This window comes from Crotalus tigris, unplaced genomic scaffold (assembly GCF_016545835.1).
Source record: "Crotalus tigris isolate CLP2741 ecotype Arizona unplaced genomic scaffold, ASM1654583v1 scf7180000017757.759095, whole genome shotgun sequence".
Taxonomy (NCBI): Eukaryota; Metazoa; Chordata; class Lepidosauria; order Squamata; family Viperidae; genus Crotalus; species Crotalus tigris.
In genome coordinates, this window is record NW_024096617.1 from 386,479 (window position 1) to 408,961 (window position 22,483).

The window sequence follows — 22,483 nt, forward strand, 5'->3', positions numbered from 1 at the left end:
ATTTTCCTTATTTGGTCATTGTTACTGATCTAGAAGGAAATAACCCATCCTAAGCAATAGAAAGCAAATACAGCTAAAGAGTAGGATGACAACATTGCATCACTGGCTCTTTCATTTGTAATCTACATAAATAGCAACTGTATTCATGGTAGCCTACAAATAATCTTCTGTTTCTCAGGATCTCCAGAACCTGCAAACCATACCACACACCCTCGAAGTAATAGCTCTCAAGGTGGTTCTACAATAGCAGAACAGGTATAACTCTGACATAAGGCTTTTTTAAATAAGTGGGAAGGGATTAGATGTTACTAAATTTTGATCAAAATCTAATGAGCTATCGTTTGGATAATTCACAAGTTCTTCATAAATAAATAATAACTACTCATTTCAATATTTTTCTATCAAAAGAATGTTTATAAAAATCACCCTTTCACTTTACAGATTTTTGAGATTAAATCTATACAAAGGCTAATACTTACATATCTCCACATCACTGATAAATTATTCACATCCTGTGAAACACTTCCTGATTAATGTACAATGTATTAAACTTTATTTTTTTATTACAAAAAGAAGCATAGGAAATCTTTGGTTTTAGGGATACATAAATAGGAATGCCTCTTCTTCTTTTTCTTTACAGGATGCTGGCGTTCTTGGTCAAGCATGGTACATGGCTTCTAGTGATCGGAAAATAGCCGAAGATGCATTATATAAATCAAACAAGGTAAAAAGTATTTTCTTGATCTCATAGCTTCTAACAATTCTTCAGAAGCATAGGAGAGAATCTGAAAAAAGAAGCATTATCGAACAGGCAGAAAAATACCCATTCCATTTTCTTTGTTGTTGTTGTTGTTAACTCCGAAGTCGTGTCCGACCCATCGCGATCCCATGGACAACGTTCCTCCAGGTCTTCCTGTCCTCTACCATCTTCTGGAGTCCATTTAAATTCACACCTACTGCTTCAGTGACTCCATCCAGCCATCTCATTCTCTGTCGTCCCCTTCTTCTATTGCCCTCAATCTTTCCCAGCATTAGGCTCTTCTCCAATTTTCTTTGTACAATATAATTTGAATAATACCAGACCTTTATTTCTGAATATTAAAAAACAGCTTTATGCACTTGTTAATAATGACAAGGAGCGTTAATTATGGCAAAAATTCCCTGAAGTATTAGTATTTCACTAGAAAAGCATAGTTGGGTAAGATTCAGCTAAGTGTACAGAGGGAAAAAATGGTAGACTAAAGGAGGTGACCTGCTAAGTTAAATAGAGAATGGGAATGCAATTAAATTGGTAGGCTGCATAATAAAATATTTGGGACTACATATGCTTTCAGGAACAGGCAGATGATTGTTGTAAACTGGATTGTTTTAGTAATTATAAAACTGGGGTCTACAGAAATTATCCTAGTGTCCAGGTTGATAAAACAAATTCACAGGACACTGGAATATTTTAAATTTGGACTAGTTACCTACCATATTTTCCGGCATATAAGACGACTGGGCGTATAAGACGACCCCCGACTTTTGAGAAGATTTTCATGGTTTAGAACAGTGGTTCTCAACCTTCCTAATGCTGCAACCCTTTAATACAGTTCCTCATGTTGTGGTGACCCCCAACCATAAAATTATTTTCATTGCTACTTCTGTAAAACTGTAATTTTGCTACTGTTATGAATCGTAATGTAAATATCTGATATGCAGGGTATATTTTCATTGTTACAAATTGAACATAATTAAAGCATAGTGATTAATCACAAAAACAATATAACAATGCTCGCTGGAGAAGCTTACTCTCCCTTGCTCAAAAATGTTGGAGAGAGGAAAGGGGAAGGAAGGAAGGAAGATTGAAGGGGAAAGGAAGGAGATGGAAAAGGAAGGAGATTGAAGGGGGAAGGAAGGAAGGAAGGAGAGGGAGATTGAAGGGGAAGGGGTGGAGTTAGAGATGGAAGGAAGGAAGGAAGATTGAAGGGGAAAGGAAGGAGATGGAGAAGGAAGGAGATTGAAGTGGGGAGGCGCTGCCAAGGACGCACAAGCAGCTCTGCACAATTGCCCGGGGAGGGGGGAGGCTCTGGCGGAGAGCCTGGTGGAGAGCCAAGCGGCAGCACATCTGGGGCCTCGGAAGCTGCGCGGAGGATCCGCGTGCCTTGGAGCCACCGGCTGCCCTCTCACACCCACCAACCTAGAGCCCCCCATCCTCATCCCAGCACCTCTTGCCCTCTCCCAGCCGCCCCCCCCCCCGGGACCTGCCTGTCCCTCCAGCCTCCTGAGCGCCATCGCAGCAGTGGGGTCGTAGGAGCCCCTTTCCACACCACGCAGCCCATCGCATGCAAGAGGGGCGCAGCCGGAGTGCCAGCTCCCACTCGGAAGGTGCCACTTCTCCCCCCCGGCCCAGCTGGCTGGCCTCCAACGCACATGCGGACATCGCTGCCGCCTCGCCCTCTTCCCCGACCCCTGGTTGCTTCCAAGGCCCGGAGCCTAGCAAGCCGGGAAGGAGCCGCTCCTGTCCGGCAGCCCCATGGACACGCCTGGCGCTAGAGGGCCGAGGTGGCCTCCAATGGCAAGGGAGGCTGGCTGGGAGGTGCGGGGGAGGCTCCTGTGTGGCGCGGAGGGTGGCTGGGGGCAGAGTGCGGCCAGGCAACCAGGAGGTGTGGAGACCGGCTCAGCACTGCAGCTCAGCCGGCAGTGGTGGCAGCGCCAGCAGCAGCCCAGACCCGGCTCGGCTCAGCCGCTGAGCCAGCCCAGGGCGGCATTGGAGGCGCGTGTGATGGAGCTGCGGCGGCAGGAGCAGGCGCTGCCAGAGAAGGGCACCCTGGAGGCGGAGGAGCTGGTGGAGGACAGCGGCGGCAGCCGGATAAAGGAGCAGTGTCTCGGTTTCTAAGACCATCGGAAATATGTGTTTTCCGATGGTCTTAGGCGACCCCTGTGAAAGCGTTGTTCGACCCCCAAAAGGGTTGCGACCCACAGGTTGAGAACCGCTGGTTTAGAAAGTCGTCTTATACGTCGGAAAATACAATATTTTCTGGTGTATAAGACAACTGGGCATATAAGACGACCCCCCGACTTTTGAGAAGATTTTCATGGTTTAGAAAGTCGTCTTATATGCCGGAAAAATACAGTACCTAATATTAGGTAATTCTTTAGATCTAAGGGCTCCATAAAAAATAAAAGTAAAAAAGGTCACTTGAATCAAGAAAATTTTGAAACCTCTGATTTATTCGAAAAACTGTTTCTTGATCTAAAACTCTAATGTAAAGAATTGTTTCTTCTCCCAGGTAGAAAAAAGTTTTGTAACAGTGTAGAATGAATACAGTTTATATTCCTAGATAATTCTCTATGTACATCTACAAAGATACATGGATCTTTTGTGGACACAAGCAGTAGGCTGTGGGATTGTAAAAACCAAAGACTCCAGCCCAATACTGGGGGGATTTTCTTTTTATCAATTAAGATATCAGAAACAAAAAAGGATTAAGAAAATAGAACTATTTCTTCTGATTATTCCTTGAAATTCATGCCTTCCACTCTTTTTTTCAGGATGGGTCTTTCTTAGTAAGGAAGAGTTCTGGACAAGATTCTAAGCAACCATATACGCTAGTTGTATTTTACAACAAAAGAGTATATAACATTCCAATCCGATTTATTGAATCTGAAAGGCAATACGCTTTGGGTAGAGAAAAGACTGGTGAGGAGGTGAGTGATTTATTTTTGATTTTTATTCTAAATACATGCATGGAAATTTGGTTACACCGCTTAGAAATATGTTGATCTGTATGTTGACCATAAAAATGAACTAGCTTCTTTATAGGTAAGAGATTTTAGCTCAAGGGAGTCTAATTAAAATGTGAATGCAGTTTGTCATCCTCTTTAACTATGAATCTCTCTGTTTTTTTATTAAAGATTTCTTACTAGAAGCTTTTAGTGGTAGATAATCTCAAAGGATTTCGAAGAGGCAGAGGAACTAGAGATCAAATTGCCAACATACGCTGGATCATGGAGAAAGCTAGGGAGTTCCAGAAAAACATCTACTTCTGCTTCATTGACTATGCAAAAGCCTTTGATCGTGTGGATCACAACAAATTGTGGCAAGTTCTTAAAGAGATGGGAGTACCAGACCATCTCATTTGTCTCTTGAGAAACCTATATGCGGGTCAAGAAGCAACAGTGAGAACCGAACACGGAACCACTGATTGGTTCAAAATTGGAAAAGGAGTCCAGCAAGGCTGTATACTTTCGCCCTGCCTATTTAACTTATATGCAGAGCACATCATGAGAAAGGCAGGGCTAGATGAATCAAAAGTTGGAATTAAGATTGCCGGGAGAAATATCAACAACCTAAGATATGCAGATGATACCACTCTAATGGCAGAAAGTGAAGAGGAACTAAAGAGCCTCTTGATGCGGGTGAAGAAGGAGAGTGCAAACGTTGGCTTGAAACTCAACATTAAGAAAACCAAAATCATGGCATCCGGCCCTCTCAATTCCTGGCAAATAGATGGGGAAGAAATGGAGGTAGTGACAGATTTTCTTTTTCTGGGCTCCAAGATCACCTCAGATGGAGACTGCAGCCAAGAAATTAAAAGACGCTTGCTCCTGGGGAGGAAAGCTATGGCAAATCTAGACAGCATTCTAAAAAGCAGAGACATCAACCTGCCAACAAAAGTGCGTATAGTCCAGGCCATGGTTTTCCCAGTTGCAATGTATGGCTGTGAAAGTTGGACCATAAGAAAGGCTGAGCGCAAAAGAATTGAGGCCTTTGAACTATGGTGCTGGAGAAGACTCATGCGAGTCCCTTGGACTGCAAGGCGTTCAAACCGGTCAGTCCTAGAAGAGATCAACCCCGACTGCTCTTTGGAAGGCCAGATCCTGAAGTTGAAACTCAAGTACTTTGGCCACCTAATGAGAAGGAAGGATTCACTGGAGAAGAGCCTAATGCTGGGAAAGATTGAGGGCAATAGAAGAAGGGGAAGACAGAGAATGAGATGGCTGGATGGAGTCACTGAAGCAGTAGGTGTGAATTTAAATGGACTCCAGAAGATGGTAGAGGACAGGAAGACCTGGAGGAATGTTGTCCATGGGGTCGCGATGGGTCGGACACGACTTCGCAATTAACAACAACAACAAATCTCAAAGGGAGCAGAATTTAGTCAGCACCATCCCTATACGAAGGGATGTTGTTCAATTCTAAAGGGGGAAGTTTCTGGTAGGGAAATAAATCATGACTTAATTAAACAACAACAACCCTAAAACTTCAAATTATGGTTGCATGCTTTTAAATAGTAGGACTTTGTAACAAAATACAGTTGTCTTTTTCTATTTTGAACAACTGTTTTCTTACCAAGCTCTTACCATGACCTTTGCTAATCTGCGGTAATTTCCAAAATGTATTGGGACTAAAGTTTTAACCCACCTAGGATACTATTTTGGAAGAGTGCCTTTATCCAAAAAGATAAAAACAGTACAGATCTTGCCTTTAAAACCATATGCATTACATAAATTCATCTGTTGTTCTTTAAACAGTTTTTTAATAGTAATTGTTCACATTTTATTAATGTTGATCATTGAGTGTTAATCTGAAAGTTACAATTATACCCAAGAAACCTTATCCTGGTTTTGGAATAAAATATTTACTTTGGATTAATCCATATTTACTTGCACTTAAAGTGCCCACCCTGAAATCAATGAAATTCCAGTAATTGCTAAATTTGGTTCTATTGATTGCAGTAACTCCACTCTTGCACAAAACAATGAGTAGAGGTCAAGAGAATGTAAGAATCATATGGGAGAATTAAATTGTATGCATATTTGAACTTTTTGATTAGTGCTTATGTACAGAAAATGTTATAAACTGTTGAACAAGGAGCTTATTTTCCCTATTATCTTCTGCCAAGGTTACCTATAACAGTCCTATATGGATTATATTGCCTTAGCACCTATATGTTCCATATTCCACTATTTCACAAGAGAGGAGAAAACCCTACATGCCTCATTAATTAAAGTATGGGCTCAATTATATTAAAGAGGTGTACCTTAGGATGCTGACATTTAACCATTCCATTTTGGTAATGACAAAATAAAGCCATTTATAGTACTAGAATTTTGTCTAAAAAATGAGGCTAGCCTTAAGAGACATACTACTTGCAGTTTAGCTTACTCTACTCCTACTCTTCATTGGGAACAATTCACATGTACAAAAGTGCTAGAAAATATTGAAATTAGAACATATAAATGTTGACTTCTCAAACAGAATTATTTTGTTTAGAGCTATTTGAGTGGAAAAGAGATTTAAATTCTGATTGTTGACCCATTCAGCAGGATTTATGTTGAATAAACTATTTTTGTTTTCCCAATCCAGCACTTTGACAGTGTGACAGAAATAATAGAGAATCATCAGCGGACTTCTCTCGTTCTCATTGATAGTCAAAACAACACAAAAGACTCCACCAGGCTAAAATATATTGCTAGAATTTTGTAACTGCATCAAGGAGCATCACGAAATCATCTAACCCTTATTTTCCAAGGATTTGAGCTTCTGAACAAACATGCACAACTATTGTTAGAAGAACTTTCTTCAGTTTTTTCCAGCAAGCACCATGCTGATAGTTACCAAGCTAGTAGATTCGTTTATGAAATGCTGCTTCAATCATAAAGTGCCCATGTGTGGGTATACCTTAAAAAAGACATTACAAACTCTGGAGGCAAAAAAATCTCTGTGGCAGACAAGATGTATTTAAAATATACTGTACCTGCTAGCTGTCTATGGAGGAAAGTCTAGTTGCTTCCTGAAAAAGGACCTTTGGGGTATACCTGCTAGCATATACATGTGTCTTATTAAACTTTGTATTTTTCAAAGCTAGAGTATCTGTATTCCAAAGAACAATTATATAACCAGCTAAAAGCAGGATTTTTATTCCTCTGACAGCCATCTAAAATAATCAGGATGTTTATTTAGTATAACGGACTGGTACTTGTTTTACTTGTATTTGTTGGAGCTATTGTCAAATTCTGATATAAGTGTACATATATGAAAATTATAATTTATCAAGATGCAGTTATGATCCATAAGAATTTATAATTCTTGCATGGTAAATACTTAACTATTTCTTAGCTGTTACATGCTTTTGCAAAATGTTTCAGGACTGTAAAATACTTTGGCCACATGAATGTATCAAATAAGTATTCAGTGTTTGTTGGGGGGGGGGGTTTGCAGGACTTTTTTTTCCTCACTAGGCTCATCATGCAGTTGTGATCTGCATCCAGCAAGATATTATTTTATGACTCTTGGTAAATTTTAAATGAATAGTTAAAGCTTTAGAATCTTAGCTGTACATATTAGCTTGGCTTCCCATTAATTTTAATAAGGGTACTTGCTGCATTCCAAATTCTACCATTTGTTTTTTCGTTGCAGTGGTTGTACAATTGATAAAAAAAAGACTAAATGGTTTAGTATCTCAGTCAAATAATGCTTACAGATAGTCTTCAATTTATGAGTGCAATTGGGACCAGAATTTCAGTGAATGTGATCGTTAAGTGAGTTATTACATGGCTAGACCTGATCTTATGAACATAGTCTTTCAAGTAAATCAGTCATTAAGAAAATCTGGTTACCCCAATTTACTTAGCTTGTCAGAAGTCTCCTGGGAAAGTAGCAGTCACAATCATGTGATCACAAGATGTTGCAACTGTAATAAATGCAAATCAGTTGCCAGGTGCCCAAATTACAATCACATGACCATGGGAGGTGGTGCAAAGTTTGTAACTTCAAGGATGGTCGTAAGTAACTTTTTCCAAGGCCATCATAACTTCAAAGTGTATTTAAACAAATGATCATAAGTTGAGGACTACTTGCATTTTTTTAAAAAAAATTACTTAAATATTTAATAACAGTAATAGTACTGGGCATACTAAATGTAAAAATTAAGATAGGATTTTACTTTTTCTTCCCAAATAAGCAATATACAGTTTTACACTTTCACTCATGGGATTATCTACATCCAGTTTCACTAAGTTTTAATTATGTTTTACAATTTTTTTTCTTTCCAAACAACACATTACAAAATGTTGCATTTGGATTCTGATTTAACTGGAACATAGTAAAATGATAAATAAACCCAGATTTCTTTTTAACAATGGCAAAGACGGGTATCCTTCCAATTAGTTTTGACATACTTCAACAATTTAGCGGTAAAAGGGAACCAGAACACAGTGGCTGGATACTATGAAAGCTGACACCAGAGGCCAGAACAACTCAAAGTACTGCAAGATTAGAAGAGGTAGAGATACCTGGCCCATAGAATTGCCAAAAGTTGGACACAATTGAATGGATATCATCATTTCAACAATATCACACTTAGCTCTGATGTCTGATTTTTGTTACAGGTTTGCAGCTAATGTCCAAATATATTTAAATTAGCAACATATTTATCTGGCACTTGTTTTTGTCACCTTGTTTAAAGAATTAGTAAAGAAATGGGTTTGTTTCCTAGTCTCAGTACACATTTTTAATTTATTTCAGCTGTACACAACATAATCTTAAAAAGGAATGCTACCTAATTGTATCAACACTTGGAAAAATCTATTTTACTCAAAATATTTAGAAAAAAACATTTGTGCCACATAACAGGATTGATTAGTATTACAAGAAAATTAGGGGCAAAATATTCTGATCTTAAATATTCAAGCAGTATGACAGGCAGCTGTACTGTAGCAAAGGCTAGGCATTGTACAAGTGCTTAAGTCACATTAGAAGCTTACATATGTGCATGTTTACATGCCTGGCTGCAGACACAGAAAATTTTATTTTGAAAACAAGTTGAAACTCAATCTAAATACAAAGTTGAACCCTCCATCTAATGTTTTCTTTTTTATAAAGGCAGAATTTATTTATTTTATAAATACAGTATTTATAAATACAGAATATAAGTGATGTCTAGATATGCAGGTGTTTAATTATCTTGATACAGTTGCTCCTATTTAAAAAATTTAACTTGTTTAGTACCGGGAAAGTCAGCTCAAGTAACAAAACCACCAAGATTTTTTACCAACAAGTTAATTCCTTGACATTAATAAACACCTGTGCTTTATTCAAGGTTTAAATTATTCAATACAGTTATAGAGTAATATATCTATGTAACAAATTTATTAACAAGAAATACGTGCAGGGGAAATTTTAAGAGGTAATCCTGAATTGTAATTAATTTCAAAACATCATTTTAATATCAGTTAAATTTCTTAAGGGGGGTTAATATATTATTTCTATCAATATACAGGTTAACAGCATCCAGTACCTGTTTGGACTTAATTCTCAACTTAGTAAAAAAATTTAAGAAATATCTATTCCCTTGTCTATTATTTTACATGAGAAAGGAACAGTCTACATTATTATTCAGTATATTATTCTTACTTGAAATCTGTATATTTAATACAAAGATGAAAAGTTTTCTTTTGGCAGGTCTGCACTACAGCAAAGATGGTTTTCTGTTATTCCTTAGTGAGACAAAGATGATCTGTTTCCAGGTAAAAGTACCTAAGCAGACCAGAAGTTTTAATTATGCAATTATATCCCCCCCAAAATATTAAGCTTTAAGAAAGCCAGTTTGTACAGTAGATTGTGTTCAACGTCAGTAGAAACCTAAAGAGGATTTCTGAAATCATATGTGCATTTTCTGTACAAAGGAGAAAAAACTTTGATAAAATCTTCAATCAACCTGAGAAATATTTTGTCTAAATCAGAAACTATGTCCAAGCAACAGATTTTTCAATAAATTCAAATACTCTTAACAGTTTTGGTCACTACAATATAAAAAAGATGCTGAGACTCTAGAAAGAGTACAGAGAAGAGCAACAAAGATGATTAGGGACTGGAGGCTAAAGCATATAAGGAAAGGCTGCTGGAATTGGGTATATCTAGTTTAATGAAGAGAAGGACAAGGGGGGACATGATAGCAGTGTTCCAATATCTCAGGGGCTGCCACAAAGAAGAGGGAGTCAAGCTATTCTCCAAAGCGCCTGAAGGCAGGACAAAAAGCAACGGATGGAAACTAACAAGAGAAGCAACCTAGAACTAAGGAGAAACTTCCTGACAGAACAATTAACCAGTGGAACAACCTGCCTCCAGAAGTGGTGAATGCTCCAACACTGGAAGTTTTTAAGAAGAGATTGGACAGCCATTTATCTGAAATGGTATAGGGTTTCCTGCCTGAGCGGGGGATTGGACTAGATGACCTCCAAGGTCCCTTCCAACTTTTTATTATTATTATTATTAAGGATCATCGCACAGTCAGCCAGATGTTCAGACTGGATTTGGCATTTTGTCTACTTATCGAGTCCTTATCCAGGACCTGGGATAGGCAGATGTGGATGTTTGATGGTATTACAGATATCGTCGCAGGATGGAAGCAGTTCCTAGTAAGGCCGCCTTTTGCAATTGACTAATAGCGAATTTGTCAATGCCAATGGTGTTCAAGTGGTGCTCCAGTTATTATTATTAATATATATATATATATATATATATATATATATATATATATATATATATATATATATATATATATATATATATATATAATTTATGTTTCATATCCCGACTGATAGTATTCCGTTAAAAGGAACTCTTTCCAAAGTGTAACAACAAAGAAAATCACATTCTGCTTTCTAGCATGACCATTATTACAATGATAAGACTGTCTTTTACATGCATTTGGTTGCAAAATTATGGAATCAGATTCTTAATAAAATTTAATACCAATGTTGTAGGGATGACAAATGTTCACTTGGAATTCTCAGTACTGTTATACAAACAGGGAATACATTTTTCCAACAGTTATCTTCATCAGGCTTAAACACAGTAATAAGTTTATTGATTTGTATGAAAAATACTTCACTAAGAAAGTAGACAAACTGCACAGAAATAGTACAAGTGTCATGTGCATAGCAATATAGTTTAAAGCATTCACATATGGCTTTGTTTTAAAAGAAACTGTTAGGAGACCTGGCCCTATACAGACCTATGGTTATACAGTTGACACAAAGTAAACTGCTTCACATCTTTTAGGCACTTGCTAACAACAGTGATCAATCCCTGGAAAAAAAATCTTTAAAAGATCAAGGAAAAATACGGCAATAGCTGTGGATAGCTGAAAACCCTTTTAGTAGTGCATGCACAGAGCTGGAAAATACAATTCCTGTGCAAGATTTTGTAGCAAATAACCAAAGTACAAAAATATGTACACACTTTCATGTTTAAATATATACAAGACAAGAAAAGCCCTGAAATTCATTCTCCAATTACAAATATATGCCAAGATAGTAGTAACAAACACAAATTAAACTGCAATAGCAACTATGTAATTAAAATTTATACAGATTCATTTTAGGTGCTAACATGAAACTTGATTTAAAAAACATAATTTTAATGTGTTCCTGGATGCTATCAGCCAAAACAGTTCAATCAGAGGAACATGATTTTGTATTCTTCAATAAGTTATTCTAATGAATTCCAGTCTCGAGTGGCTTCCATCAGATGCCGCTGTCCGTGCCCTACCCAATTGTCCTGATTGTCAAATATCCTCCCACAAAACCAGCAGCTAAATTTAGTTTTCAGCGTATTATCAGAGGTAGTTTTCACAATCTGATAATTATTTTTGCTAGTCTTCTTCAGTGTTAATTTTAAAACAAATCTTTCTTTTACAGGACTTACAGGTTTTAGCATTTTGTGTTTTCTTCGAGTCAGTTCATTAGTAATTAAGTACAAACTGTTGCTATAATATGGTGGCTCCAGAAGAGCATCTATTGTTCTCTTTGATAAAGAGACCTTTAGAACATGTCCTTTAAACTTTGCAATAGTTTTCATAACATTTACAACTTCAGGAACATCAGCATCAGGGTGGTTTAGTACAACAACAGGCTGATTTCTCCGGGGGCATTTGACAAGTTGTTTAGAATGAAAAGGAAGTAAATTTAAAATCCTTATAGTATCTTTTGATGCTCTTGGTCTGTAAGGGGTTTGAAACAAGGATTCAAATTCATTCACGTCTAGTTGATTTTTTTCTTTGCACTTTCGATGCAATGTTTTCTTTCTAGGAGGTCCCTGAAAGTCATCCTTAGTTTTCCGTTTCAAATTCTTATTCTTCTGTGAAACTGTAGCATTAGAAAATTTAGCATCATTTTGCTTTGAATGATACTTAACCTTTGAAATTTGTGTTGACATATTCTCTGTTGCTCTTTGATTTTCCAAACTGCTTCCTGTATTAGCAGTTTCTTTTTGAGCTGAATCAAGTGGGGTCTTACCATCTCTAGAGGAATGTATCGGTTCTACAGAGGAACAAGAATCTTTTGATTTCCCATTTGCTGAACAAGCATTTGCTGGCATCAAACTACCTGATAAGTATAAGGCATTGCTAGAAGGGCGAGATGTATTTTTCTGATTTAGTGCAGGATGTTTGCAACACTTCATACTGTTCAACTGCAAAGATGAGACAGTGTTGCTAACTGGTTGGCATTTGTCTGCAGCAGGAAAAGTCTTAATTTTCAAAAAAAGCTTTTGTTGCATTGCTCCATGTTTCTTTGGTTCAGAACTTTGACTATGAGTAGGACCTTGAAAAATACTATGGTTTTGTACAAGAGACTTGTTTGATGACATACATTTAAGAAAAACTGCTTGTCTACCATTGGGCAAAAGTGCATACACAGGTTGTTCCTGTCCCACCTCTGGCTGTTTCACTGACTTTGCACAAGCAGCCTTACTGCCTTGAAATCCAGCTAGTATTTTCACAGAAGAAAGTCTGCTCTCTGGATTTGTATTGTGCTGATCGATTTGTGGAATGGCAATGGATGAAGCATTTACTGCCTCACTACATGTATTAATACTAGAATTTCTTAGGCTTCTAGAATCATTTGTTTGTAGGTCCCTGTGTGAGGATACTGGCTTCTTAGATGCAATTTTCTCTAAAACCTGAGAATTATTTTCAGCGGCATTTGCAGCTGTTCTAAGGGAACCCCTACCAAACGTCAAAATCATTCCAGGTCTTTTATTTAAAAGCAAAGATGCAGTTCTGGTTGCCTGAGCATCTGATGAACTCACTTTTGAAGGCCTTCCTGAAATAACTTGTAATCCTTGCTTGCGAGCAAGATGCAAAGGTACAAAAAATCTTGATGGAGTTGACTGTAGTACTGTTTTTTTCTGTTCAGGAAAAAATGGACAAATTTTACTAGGGCCATGGATATTATAGCGCATCTTGTCTTTCACCAACTGTTGTGTTATGATTGAATCTGTCTGAGTCTTAAGCAATGCACCAACACTTGTTTTCCCTGATGCTGAATTTATTGCTTCTGTTCTAAGAGGCAAAGGGATTTGTCCTCCGTTCTTCGGGTATACACTTTCATTTCTTGCAGTGTTGTTCATATTCAGTTCTCTCTTAAATTTATCAGAGGAATCAGTTAAATTGCAATGAGGTGATAAATCATTATGTGTAAATGTCCTACAATTTGTATATTTGTTTGAAAAAGATCTGTCATAATTAGTTTTAACATAGTTATTTGACTGAACGATGGTTGGTCTTTTTAAGACCTCTTGTAATGACTGGTTTATCTCAGGTGACAAATAGGTGGATGCCTGCTTGCTTTGAAGGGAGAAAACTGATGTTATTTTAGGCATAAGTGATGAATTTTCACAATTAGAATCATTTTCTTGCTTGGATTTTTCAGCTACATGTTCCAACATTTGATTTACTTTAGTATTCAAATACAATTGTCCATCATGGTTTTCTAACCAACACTGTTTGTCAATACTGTGAGTGGGTAGGCTGGCTGAGAATACTGGAGTATTATTACCATTTACAAAGCCACAAAGAGGCAACAGTGATTTTTTGTTTAAATTTAATTCTGTTACTGATTGTGAAAAACAAGGCATAGATTCACTTGTAGGCTTGCTTTGCAGAGGATACATTTTGTTATAAGTAAGTTCTTTTGATTTTTCCAAAATGCCTATTTTAGAATAATTATGGAAAGGCAATGGTGCCCGATTGGAAAAATCTGTTGATGAACAATAGAGATTATTGTGTTTGTTATTATTGTTTACTTCACCATTCAATACTTTGAATTCTGGAGGAAAAGGTTTTTTTATGGGATCATAATGAAGCATGCGTGAACCAGAAGGGGATAAAACCTGAGGATGGTCTTGAGGTATACAATTTTTCCATGAAACTGGACTTCTAGTCTTGACCACCAAATCACAAGGAAATGAAGATGTTTCAGGTTTCACCGGCAAACGGCTTGCACACTTTCCTACCATTACGATAGGTGGTACAATATTCTGTGATGCATTGCAACATAATACATTGCCTTCTTGCTTTATTTTTCCTGAAAACTGGTTAGACGATGGAGATGTTGACAAGTGAACAGAATTATTCCTAGGCATTTGATTATTAATTTCATGAGATCTAGCAACTAATGGTAAATTACAGTTGTCAGCTGTCTCTTCTTGGCATTCAGTTGTACCATCTTTAATCCCATCAAACTTATTTCCTCCTGGCAAATTCTGTTTTTCTGTAGGTTGCAATTTTATTACTATATGTTGTTTTCCATCCACCGTTTTGAATCCCAAAAATTTAGCACTGTAGTTTGCAGGAACAGATATTTTATTATTTTTAACCATCAACACTGTAGGACCATGAACTGCTTTTTTCATCAATCCCCGTGTGGAACCTAGTCCACCTTTTGCTCTGTTGTACTGAATCGCTGGAGACGATTTTGTTCCACTATAAACAAGCTTTTCATTTAAAAGAATGTCATGTAGTTCTTTTACAGATTGACCTATTTCTTCAGGTTTAGGCAGACTCTCTTTCAAGACTTCGAAAACATCATCTTCTTCTTCAGTTCTACAGCCATCAGTGGCAATTTTTTTACGTCTCCACAATGCTTTCCTTGATGCACCAGTTTTGTACCTTTTCAAGATAAGTTTTAGTCCCGTTGAATTCTTCACCCTTTTTTCATTATCATCTGTATTCATTTTATCTTTTGCATAGAGATGGTCTTTGTGTAAGGTAATAATATGTTTTAAAAGGTAGTTTTTCCGTGATGCCATATAGTTACAATACTGACAACTGAAAGGAAATGTGCCAGTGTGTGAAACAACATGCTTTTGAAACTCTTCTTCTGAAAAACTTACATGATGGCATTTCTCACAATTATACTGCATTTCATTATGCCTATGTATATGTTGAACAAAGGTGCCTACATCTTGGGTTGAAAATCTACATTTTTCACATTGAAAATTACCATTTACACAATGCTGAGATGTGAAATGTTTTGTTAAGTCCAATAGAGTGTATCGGTGATCATCATTACAGATTTCACATTTTACTAAGGTGCTACGATGCGTTCGGCGATGTTGGTTGAATGACTGAAAATCATTAGCTGAAAAATTACACATTTCACAGGGATATGATGGCAATTCTCCCTGGTGTAACAATTGAAAATGTTTCTGTAGATCATTTGGGCTATATCTGATGTTGTTTTGGCATTTTGTACAACTGAAATTCAGTATTTTTGCTGTTTTCAAGCCTTCCTCATAATGTAATCCTGATTTGTTATGTGGATTATAAATCTCAGAATAATTTACACTGTTCCCATTCATATCCATTTGAATGAAAGATGCTTCTACAGGTTTTTCTTTACACTGAAATAATTTCATATATTTGTCAATTTCATGTTTAAACATTATTTCATTTGGTATATTTACCCTGGGCAATTCTATTTTCACATTTTTTAGGCCATAGGCAACAATATCTGAAATTGTAGGTTCAAATGTAGACTTTTCAATAATAATATCAGATGTAGAAACACACAGTCTATCTGACTCATCATCTTGTAATAAGTTGGTCTTCTGAATGCAAAAAAAATGTTCTTGCTCAGATGGCATTTTTTGTAATGTACTATTATTGCAATCTTCGTCTTTTAAGACTCTGAGCTGAATTACTACGAGAGTTCCACAATTTTCTTAACTTGGCATATCTGAAATAAAAATATCAAGTTAATTTGTAAAACTTCTAAAGGAAAGCAGATGCCCAGAGTCCCATTTCAGACAGCATATCGTACTGGCAGGAAGCATTACATTACAGGTGCTAAAGGAATATGGCTATAAAAGTTGTTTCTTAAAAAAAAAAAAACTAGTCTTGTGTTGTTATTAATATGCTCCGATTTCTCTGACTTCATCCTTTATGGCTAAGTTTCAGGACACCAAAAACAATTTTTATTTACTGGTCATCATCCTACACTTGCTGAGTCATTGATTCTTTTTTAGATAACTGTTCCTCATGCTTGTCAGCTCTTCTCATTGTATACCCTCTTTTGACATAGTTACATCAAAAAGTCATTGTCCAGCCCCTACTATCATTTTTTCCAAACTAGTTCAGGTCTGCCAATATCTTTTTCATCTATTGTCCCTGACCTTTTTCCTTAACTTAAAAAATTAAAATCCTAAAACGATCAAATAACTGATTAGCCAGATAATCATAATGTCTCTTTTTTCATGATATAATGTAACAAATATACTAAATGTTTTGCTAAATATTCTGAAAGGAGCACTACTCTTGTTTTAAGATAAAGAAAAGTAATGCCTTATTTTGTTCCCCTTACTATTCTTGTTTCTTTCCTCTGACTTTCCTTCACTGACTTCACTACCTTTATCAAACAGAGTTATTTTGCTTCTTAAAACCATAATTTAATGGTTAATAATAAGACAATTAGCACAGACATCTCTCAGGGCTGTGTGCTATGCCCATTGCTTTTCTCTCTATACCAATGGCTGCATCTCTAAGAATCTTCTTGCTAAAGTACTTGCTAAAGTTTCCCGATGATAACCACTGTCATTGATCTCATTTGAGATGGTCAGGAGTCTACATATAGGCAGGCAGTTGAATAACTGGCCCTGTGGTTCAGCCAGAACAATCTGGAACTGAACATACTTAAAACTGTAGAGATGATAGTAGATTTTATAGCATGAACCCTCCTATTCCACCACCTCTTACTATATTTGACAGCACAGTATCAACAGTAGAGACCTTCAAGTTTTGGGGTTCTATAATCTCCCAGGATTTGAAATAGACACCTAACATTAGAATCATCATTAAAAGGCACAACAAAGAATTTTCTTCCTGTGTCAACTCAGAAAGTTCAGACTGCTGAAGGAGCAGTCTGACATTTGTACTTCTATAACTGTCTGGTTCGATACAGCAACTAAACAGGACAGGTAAAGATTCCAACAGATAGTTAGGACTGCAGAAAAAACAACTGCAATCAGCCTGCCTTCCATAGAAGACCTGTAGATCACGTGGGGTCAGGAGGGCTGAGAAAATGGCTACAGATCCCGCACATCCTGGACAAATAAACTATTCTATTTTTGTTCCTATCTATTCTATTCCTCTCTTGCCATTTATTATGCCTAGTGTTGCTTTTCATCAATGCTGCACATTCAAGAAATCCTTTCTCAAAACTTGTATTGTGGGAATCTTAGAACAGAAGTGTACAAATATCTTTAGTTATTTTAATAACTTTTTCCTCTTAGGCCTCCGCCACTGTGTGCAAAAAAAAAAAAAAAGGTTCAATCAATTTCAACTTCGTGGGGAAAAAAAAGATTTGCAAAGTTGGAATTGGTTGATTGAAGATTTTAGTCCCAACCAGTCTGCTGTTACCATCATAGCCACGACCATCCAATGGGCCACGACCACCCGGCACCCTATGATATATAAGTGGGTTTTGGGTTGTAGTTTGGGCTCTCAGTCTGTAAAAGGTTCGTCATCCCTGCTCTATCACATTCAAAATCACAATTTAGTAACAACTACGGAGTCTCTAAGGGCCACATATACTCTTAGAGCTTCAGGTCTTCTTTATTTTTAATCTGTAAATAATTTGTGATAGGAACTATTAAATATCACCTTTTTTAAATGGCATGTAAATAACAGTTAATAATGCCAGTAGGTCTAGTAAACTAATAAAAATATTTATGAACTAAAATTGTAGAATATGCTATAGCCATGGTGGCGAACCTATGGCATGCGTGCCACAGGCGGCACACGGAGCCGTCTCTACTGGCATGCGAGCCATTGCTGGGCCAAGCTGCTCCCTCCTCCTCTCCGCGCATGCGCAATCCGGGAATAAGCGAGACACTATAAAAAGAGCAACTTTCTGCGGAAGCAGCATTTGCTGCAGACAGCTTGAGAATGAGCACAAGTCGGAGTGGACAGCAAGCAAGTGAGCAAGCATGAGCCGACAGCTTGGTGGCCACATCCACTCAGTGGCCACACCCACCCGGCACCCAGCGATGTATAAGTGGGTTTTGGGCTGCAGTTTGAGCACTCGGTCTCTAAAAGGTTCACCACCACTGTGCTATAGCTTTATTGCCTGGTCATCAGTATATTGTCACCTACTATGAATAAGCAAACAAATTATGATTTATAAGCCAGAATTCATATATAAAAAATTAAAACACTTTAAGCCAGGCATGTTCAATCTGTGGCCTATGGGTCACATGTGGCCCTGGACAGCTAGTAATGCAGCCCAAGATTTTAAACTTTTAACATTATGATGTGATTTATATACGTTAATAATATTGTATGTTTTATATGTGGCCCAAGACAATTCCTCCTCACTCAATGTGACCCAGTCAAATCAAAAGTTTGGACACCCATGTTTTAAGCTAAATCTCTCAAATCCATTTTAACTTTTTAAAGTGTAAGCAAGTTATAAAACTTACTCTTTAAGAAAAACTACGATGCCATTTCCAATAGCTTGCTCAAGAGATGAATTTGAAAATCAAGATTCAAAAGAGGTTTTCAATGTACAGCACATCCTAAAATAAAGAAAATATTATTTTTAAAACACAAAAGTATTAAAAGTTAGAATTTGAGTCATTTCAGATATGTCTGTCCTCAATAAATTGGAACAAATTCTGATGTCATTTTACTATAAAAGTTGTCATTCTCTATAGTTAAAAAAAGATACAAGAATACTGAAAATAGTTACACTAACTAGTCTTTTTAGCACTGAATAAAGTAGTTAGTCTTTTTAGTCTGTATAAGACTAACAATAATATTGCTTCCTTAAAAAGTCAAAACATTTAGTAAAATTAACATTTTATTTAAAATCAGAATATTCTAAATGGTGCATTTAAGTTACAATAGTGTGCATAACAGGATGTGTCAGAATGAACAACAAAAAATATTTTCTGGGCCAAAAAATGAACTGCAAAGATTGGATCACCCTCAAGAATCAAAACTTTTAAAGTATCCTTTAAAACAATTTTCAAAATTAAAACAATCTTGACATCCTTATACAAGATAGAATCTAAAAGCTAATTAATAGAAAAAATACTTTAATTTTGCAGGAGAAATCTAAGACTTTAATGTTACATGTAATATAATTGATGAAAAATAAGTGCTCAAATCAACTGATGAATTATTAGTGTAAAATACCCTGTATTTTGAAACTGTTCAAGATTCAGCAAGGAGAGTTTACAATTTCGAAATATAGCAAAATATTATTTGTGCCATCTACATCTTCCATATAATGAGTTTACTTATAATAATGCCATTTTGAATGCTTTTATTATTTTAAATAAAAGCCTATGTATTAGGTTAAGCCTACAACACTAGCTTGAAATGGCAGACTTATAGTGTAATGCAAGTACTCTATGAAACTTGCATCTTATAAATTATCAAGACAGAACATCCAGAACCTGAGTTATTTAATAAAATGGCCCAATGACATCAGAAATAATCATCACTGTCTTTTGCTATAAAAGTATTAAATCAATCATAAACATAACTTCCTTGGTCTATTTATTCAATGATGTCTTTCAAGATACACTACTATACATCATTCTGCCCTGTAATTATGGTGTTTAGGTATAAAACTAACCGAAACAAAATAAGACAATATCAACAATTAAATTGCTGACCCCTCACCATCTTACAGGCTTTTCAAGATTTTTTACTTGTTCCTTTTAACAAACAATTAAGGGCAATGCTGAAAAGCTCCAATATAAAATAAAGATCTCTCTACTCAGAAAACACATGCTATTTGTTTATTACATTTATATTACTGTGCAATCTCAGTGATTTTACAGGAACATATAAATCACTCAAACAAAAGACTAGTAGACTGACTATTCAGTCTGAAGCCATCTACTATTGTAAGTTTACATGGTGAAGCAAAAAATGCAATTCAGGAAGGCTTGGATAATGTGTTTCAAATTTAATTTCCTTGATAAATTAAAACTTGTAGTGAAAATTGCTCAGTTCTTATCAAATATTCTTTATTTCTTCTTTCATCTGTAGTAATCCTCATGATCTTAAACTCAGGACTCCAGGAACATTCATCTAACAGCTTCATACCAGCACCATTGATTTTTAAAATTTTCCTTCCCATCAGAAAGAACAGCATTATTCCTTTTGAGAGAGGGTCAACAATAATCACCACCATAATGCAGAACTCACCAGGTGGCAAAGTTTTCAGGGATTTTTTTTTTTTTTGTCTCCTCTTTTCAATTTTCCTGTGGTTTTGTCACCTGCACATTCCCTCTCCTCCATCTCTTTGCTCCTTTCTCTCACTGCTGATTGCTGGACAAAAGCAGATGCCTGCTATTTCTCTTAGCTCTTTTTTCTCTCCACCTCTTTCTTTGTTCATTAGGTGAGCGAGAGTAAGAAGACATTATTCTGCAATAAAGTACAATCCTCCACCAAGGGATATGCTTCTAATTAGACATCAATAAGACTGCCTATACATCTTCTTCCTTTCACTAGCCTGAAAGATGGAGGAGAGAAATGATGGGTGCATGTATTTAATAGAAAAGTTTACTTTACTTGCCAGTGAATAGTGTTTCTATTTCTGAATGGCTAATTGCAAGAACGGTTACCAAGTTAGTTCCCTGGGTCCTTCTAGAATTGGAAAAAGAGGCATTTTAGATACAAATATGTGTCCATGCACCCTAAAGTGCCATATTGTGCCTAGTCAACCACTTCACCTGCTTGGGGAGGTTCCTTTTCAACCACTGGAAACAAGTGTATGAAAGTGAGTGCCTTGCGAGGATTAAGTGTGTTTAGCTCCCACTCGCGCGCTTTAAAAGTGGGGGTCAACGATGTAGCAGGTGAAGAGCACCTCTCAGCATAATGGGGTGAGCACAAGGACGCCAAGGGATGTAGGAAAACCCTACCCCAAGTTGCTACAAAGATGTCCGGATGATACCAATGTGAAGAAAAGGACAGCTTTTCAAGCGTTTTCCAGACCACATGCCTAGAGGCAGGTGAGCCTATGGCAAGGGTTGGATGCCCATGGAGGACACCTAATCCTGGAATCACCCTCCAAGTGAGGGGTGGCCGTACGCGCGCACAAAGTTCGTCGGCCGTTGTTGATGCCTTGTCTTCCGCGCGGCCATGGCTGCCCGGGCTGTCGCAGCGCACTGCCGCCTTCCTAAAACTCCCACCACGCGCTGCCAAGCCCTTCCCGAGCCGTCCCCGCTTCCCGGGGACAGAAATGGGGGCACGCCACCAACTTTCCCAACGGCGGCCGCGGGAGGGGATGGCGGAGCGTGGGACTATTTGATGCCTCAGCCCAACCAGAGGGCGGGTACCGGGGTCGCCCCGTCCTGCGAAGAGCCCCTCTCGCTCCAACCAGCGGCGACGGGGGGCGAATGGTCCCCCCCTTCCCCGTCGGGGCGCCCAGGGACTCGCGCCTCCCCCGCGCCCGCCGACCGCTCCGCTCGTTGGGCGTCTCGATTACCTCGCCCGACTCCATACTCCGACGAGTCACTATTGGCGGCCATTACACTTTCCATCCGGGGACTGCAGGAATTGCCGAGCTCAGCAATGGAGGGAGGGGTGGGGTGAGAGCGGCGGAGGGATCTGCGCCGCGCATGAGACCAAGGCCTGGAGAAGTGTGTGGGGCCGCGGCCTGCTCTCCTTCGCCTTTCCCTCTTCTCCGTAGCGCGGCGGCGGGGTCTTCAACTGTTTCCCTACGCCGGGAAAGGGCCTGGGGGACGGCTGGCACCCGCTGCGCGGAGAGTTTCTAGAAAAGTAAAGAAGGCCGTTGCGCTCATTGCCTTCCCCACCGAGTCCCTCCTCCCTCTCCCCTCCCCCCGCTGGTGTTGGTGTGCGTGAGGGCGCGCGAAGCTCCGGGGATGGCTCGAGCACAATGCACGGTGTAACTCAAGCACAAAAGTACCCTTCGCCCTGACAGCCTCTCCCTCTCGGGGAAACGACCTGAGGCGCTCTACCTCCCCTAGGAGGCCGGCACACAAAGACAAGACCCTCCAAGAGGAAGCAAACAAGGCGCCCCTGCGCCTTGTCTTCCTTCCATCAAGGACGAACGCCATCTTTCCTTTGGCTCATCAACCCGTAGCCATTGTCTGAAAGGTGCTTCCTGAGTGCCAGCCATGTAGACTTGTCCTTCCTGCGCAGAGCAGCGTCTTTCGTGCAAAGAAAGTAGGCCCTGT

General features: G+C 38.2%; 2 protein-coding genes across 9 annotated transcripts in view; one reads left to right on the forward strand and one right to left on the reverse strand.

Annotated features, from left to right (window-relative positions):
• The window catches only part of BLNK (B cell linker), a 124,263-nt gene extending 116,129 nt beyond the window's left edge, over positions 1 to 8,134 (forward strand). For all 8 annotated transcript variants that reach the window (XM_039340930.1, XM_039340932.1, XM_039340931.1 and 5 more), the window contains 4 exons: positions 179 to 255; positions 641 to 724; positions 3,535 to 3,690; positions 6,353 to 8,134. In XM_039340930.1, coding sequence (XP_039196864.1) covers positions 179 to 255; positions 641 to 724; positions 3,535 to 3,690; positions 6,353 to 6,472 — 437 coding nt within the window. In that variant the 3' untranslated portion in view covers positions 6,473 to 8,134. The remainder of the gene's footprint in view (positions 1 to 178; positions 256 to 640; positions 725 to 3,534; positions 3,691 to 6,352) is intronic.
• Positions 8,135 to 10,828: 2,694 nt separating this feature from the next.
• On the reverse strand, positions 10,829 to 22,119 carry ZNF518A (zinc finger protein 518A). Its single transcript, XM_039340939.1, has 3 exons — positions 21,772 to 22,119; positions 18,749 to 18,844; positions 10,829 to 16,008 (listed from the first exon to the last, which is right to left on the reverse strand). Exon 3 carries the CDS (start codon positions 15,914 to 15,916, stop codon positions 11,480 to 11,482), a length of 4,437 nt encoding a protein of 1,478 aa, XP_039196873.1. The 5' UTR covers positions 15,917 to 16,008; positions 18,749 to 18,844; positions 21,772 to 22,119; the 3' UTR covers positions 10,829 to 11,479.
• Positions 22,120 to 22,483: the final 364 nt, after the last annotated feature.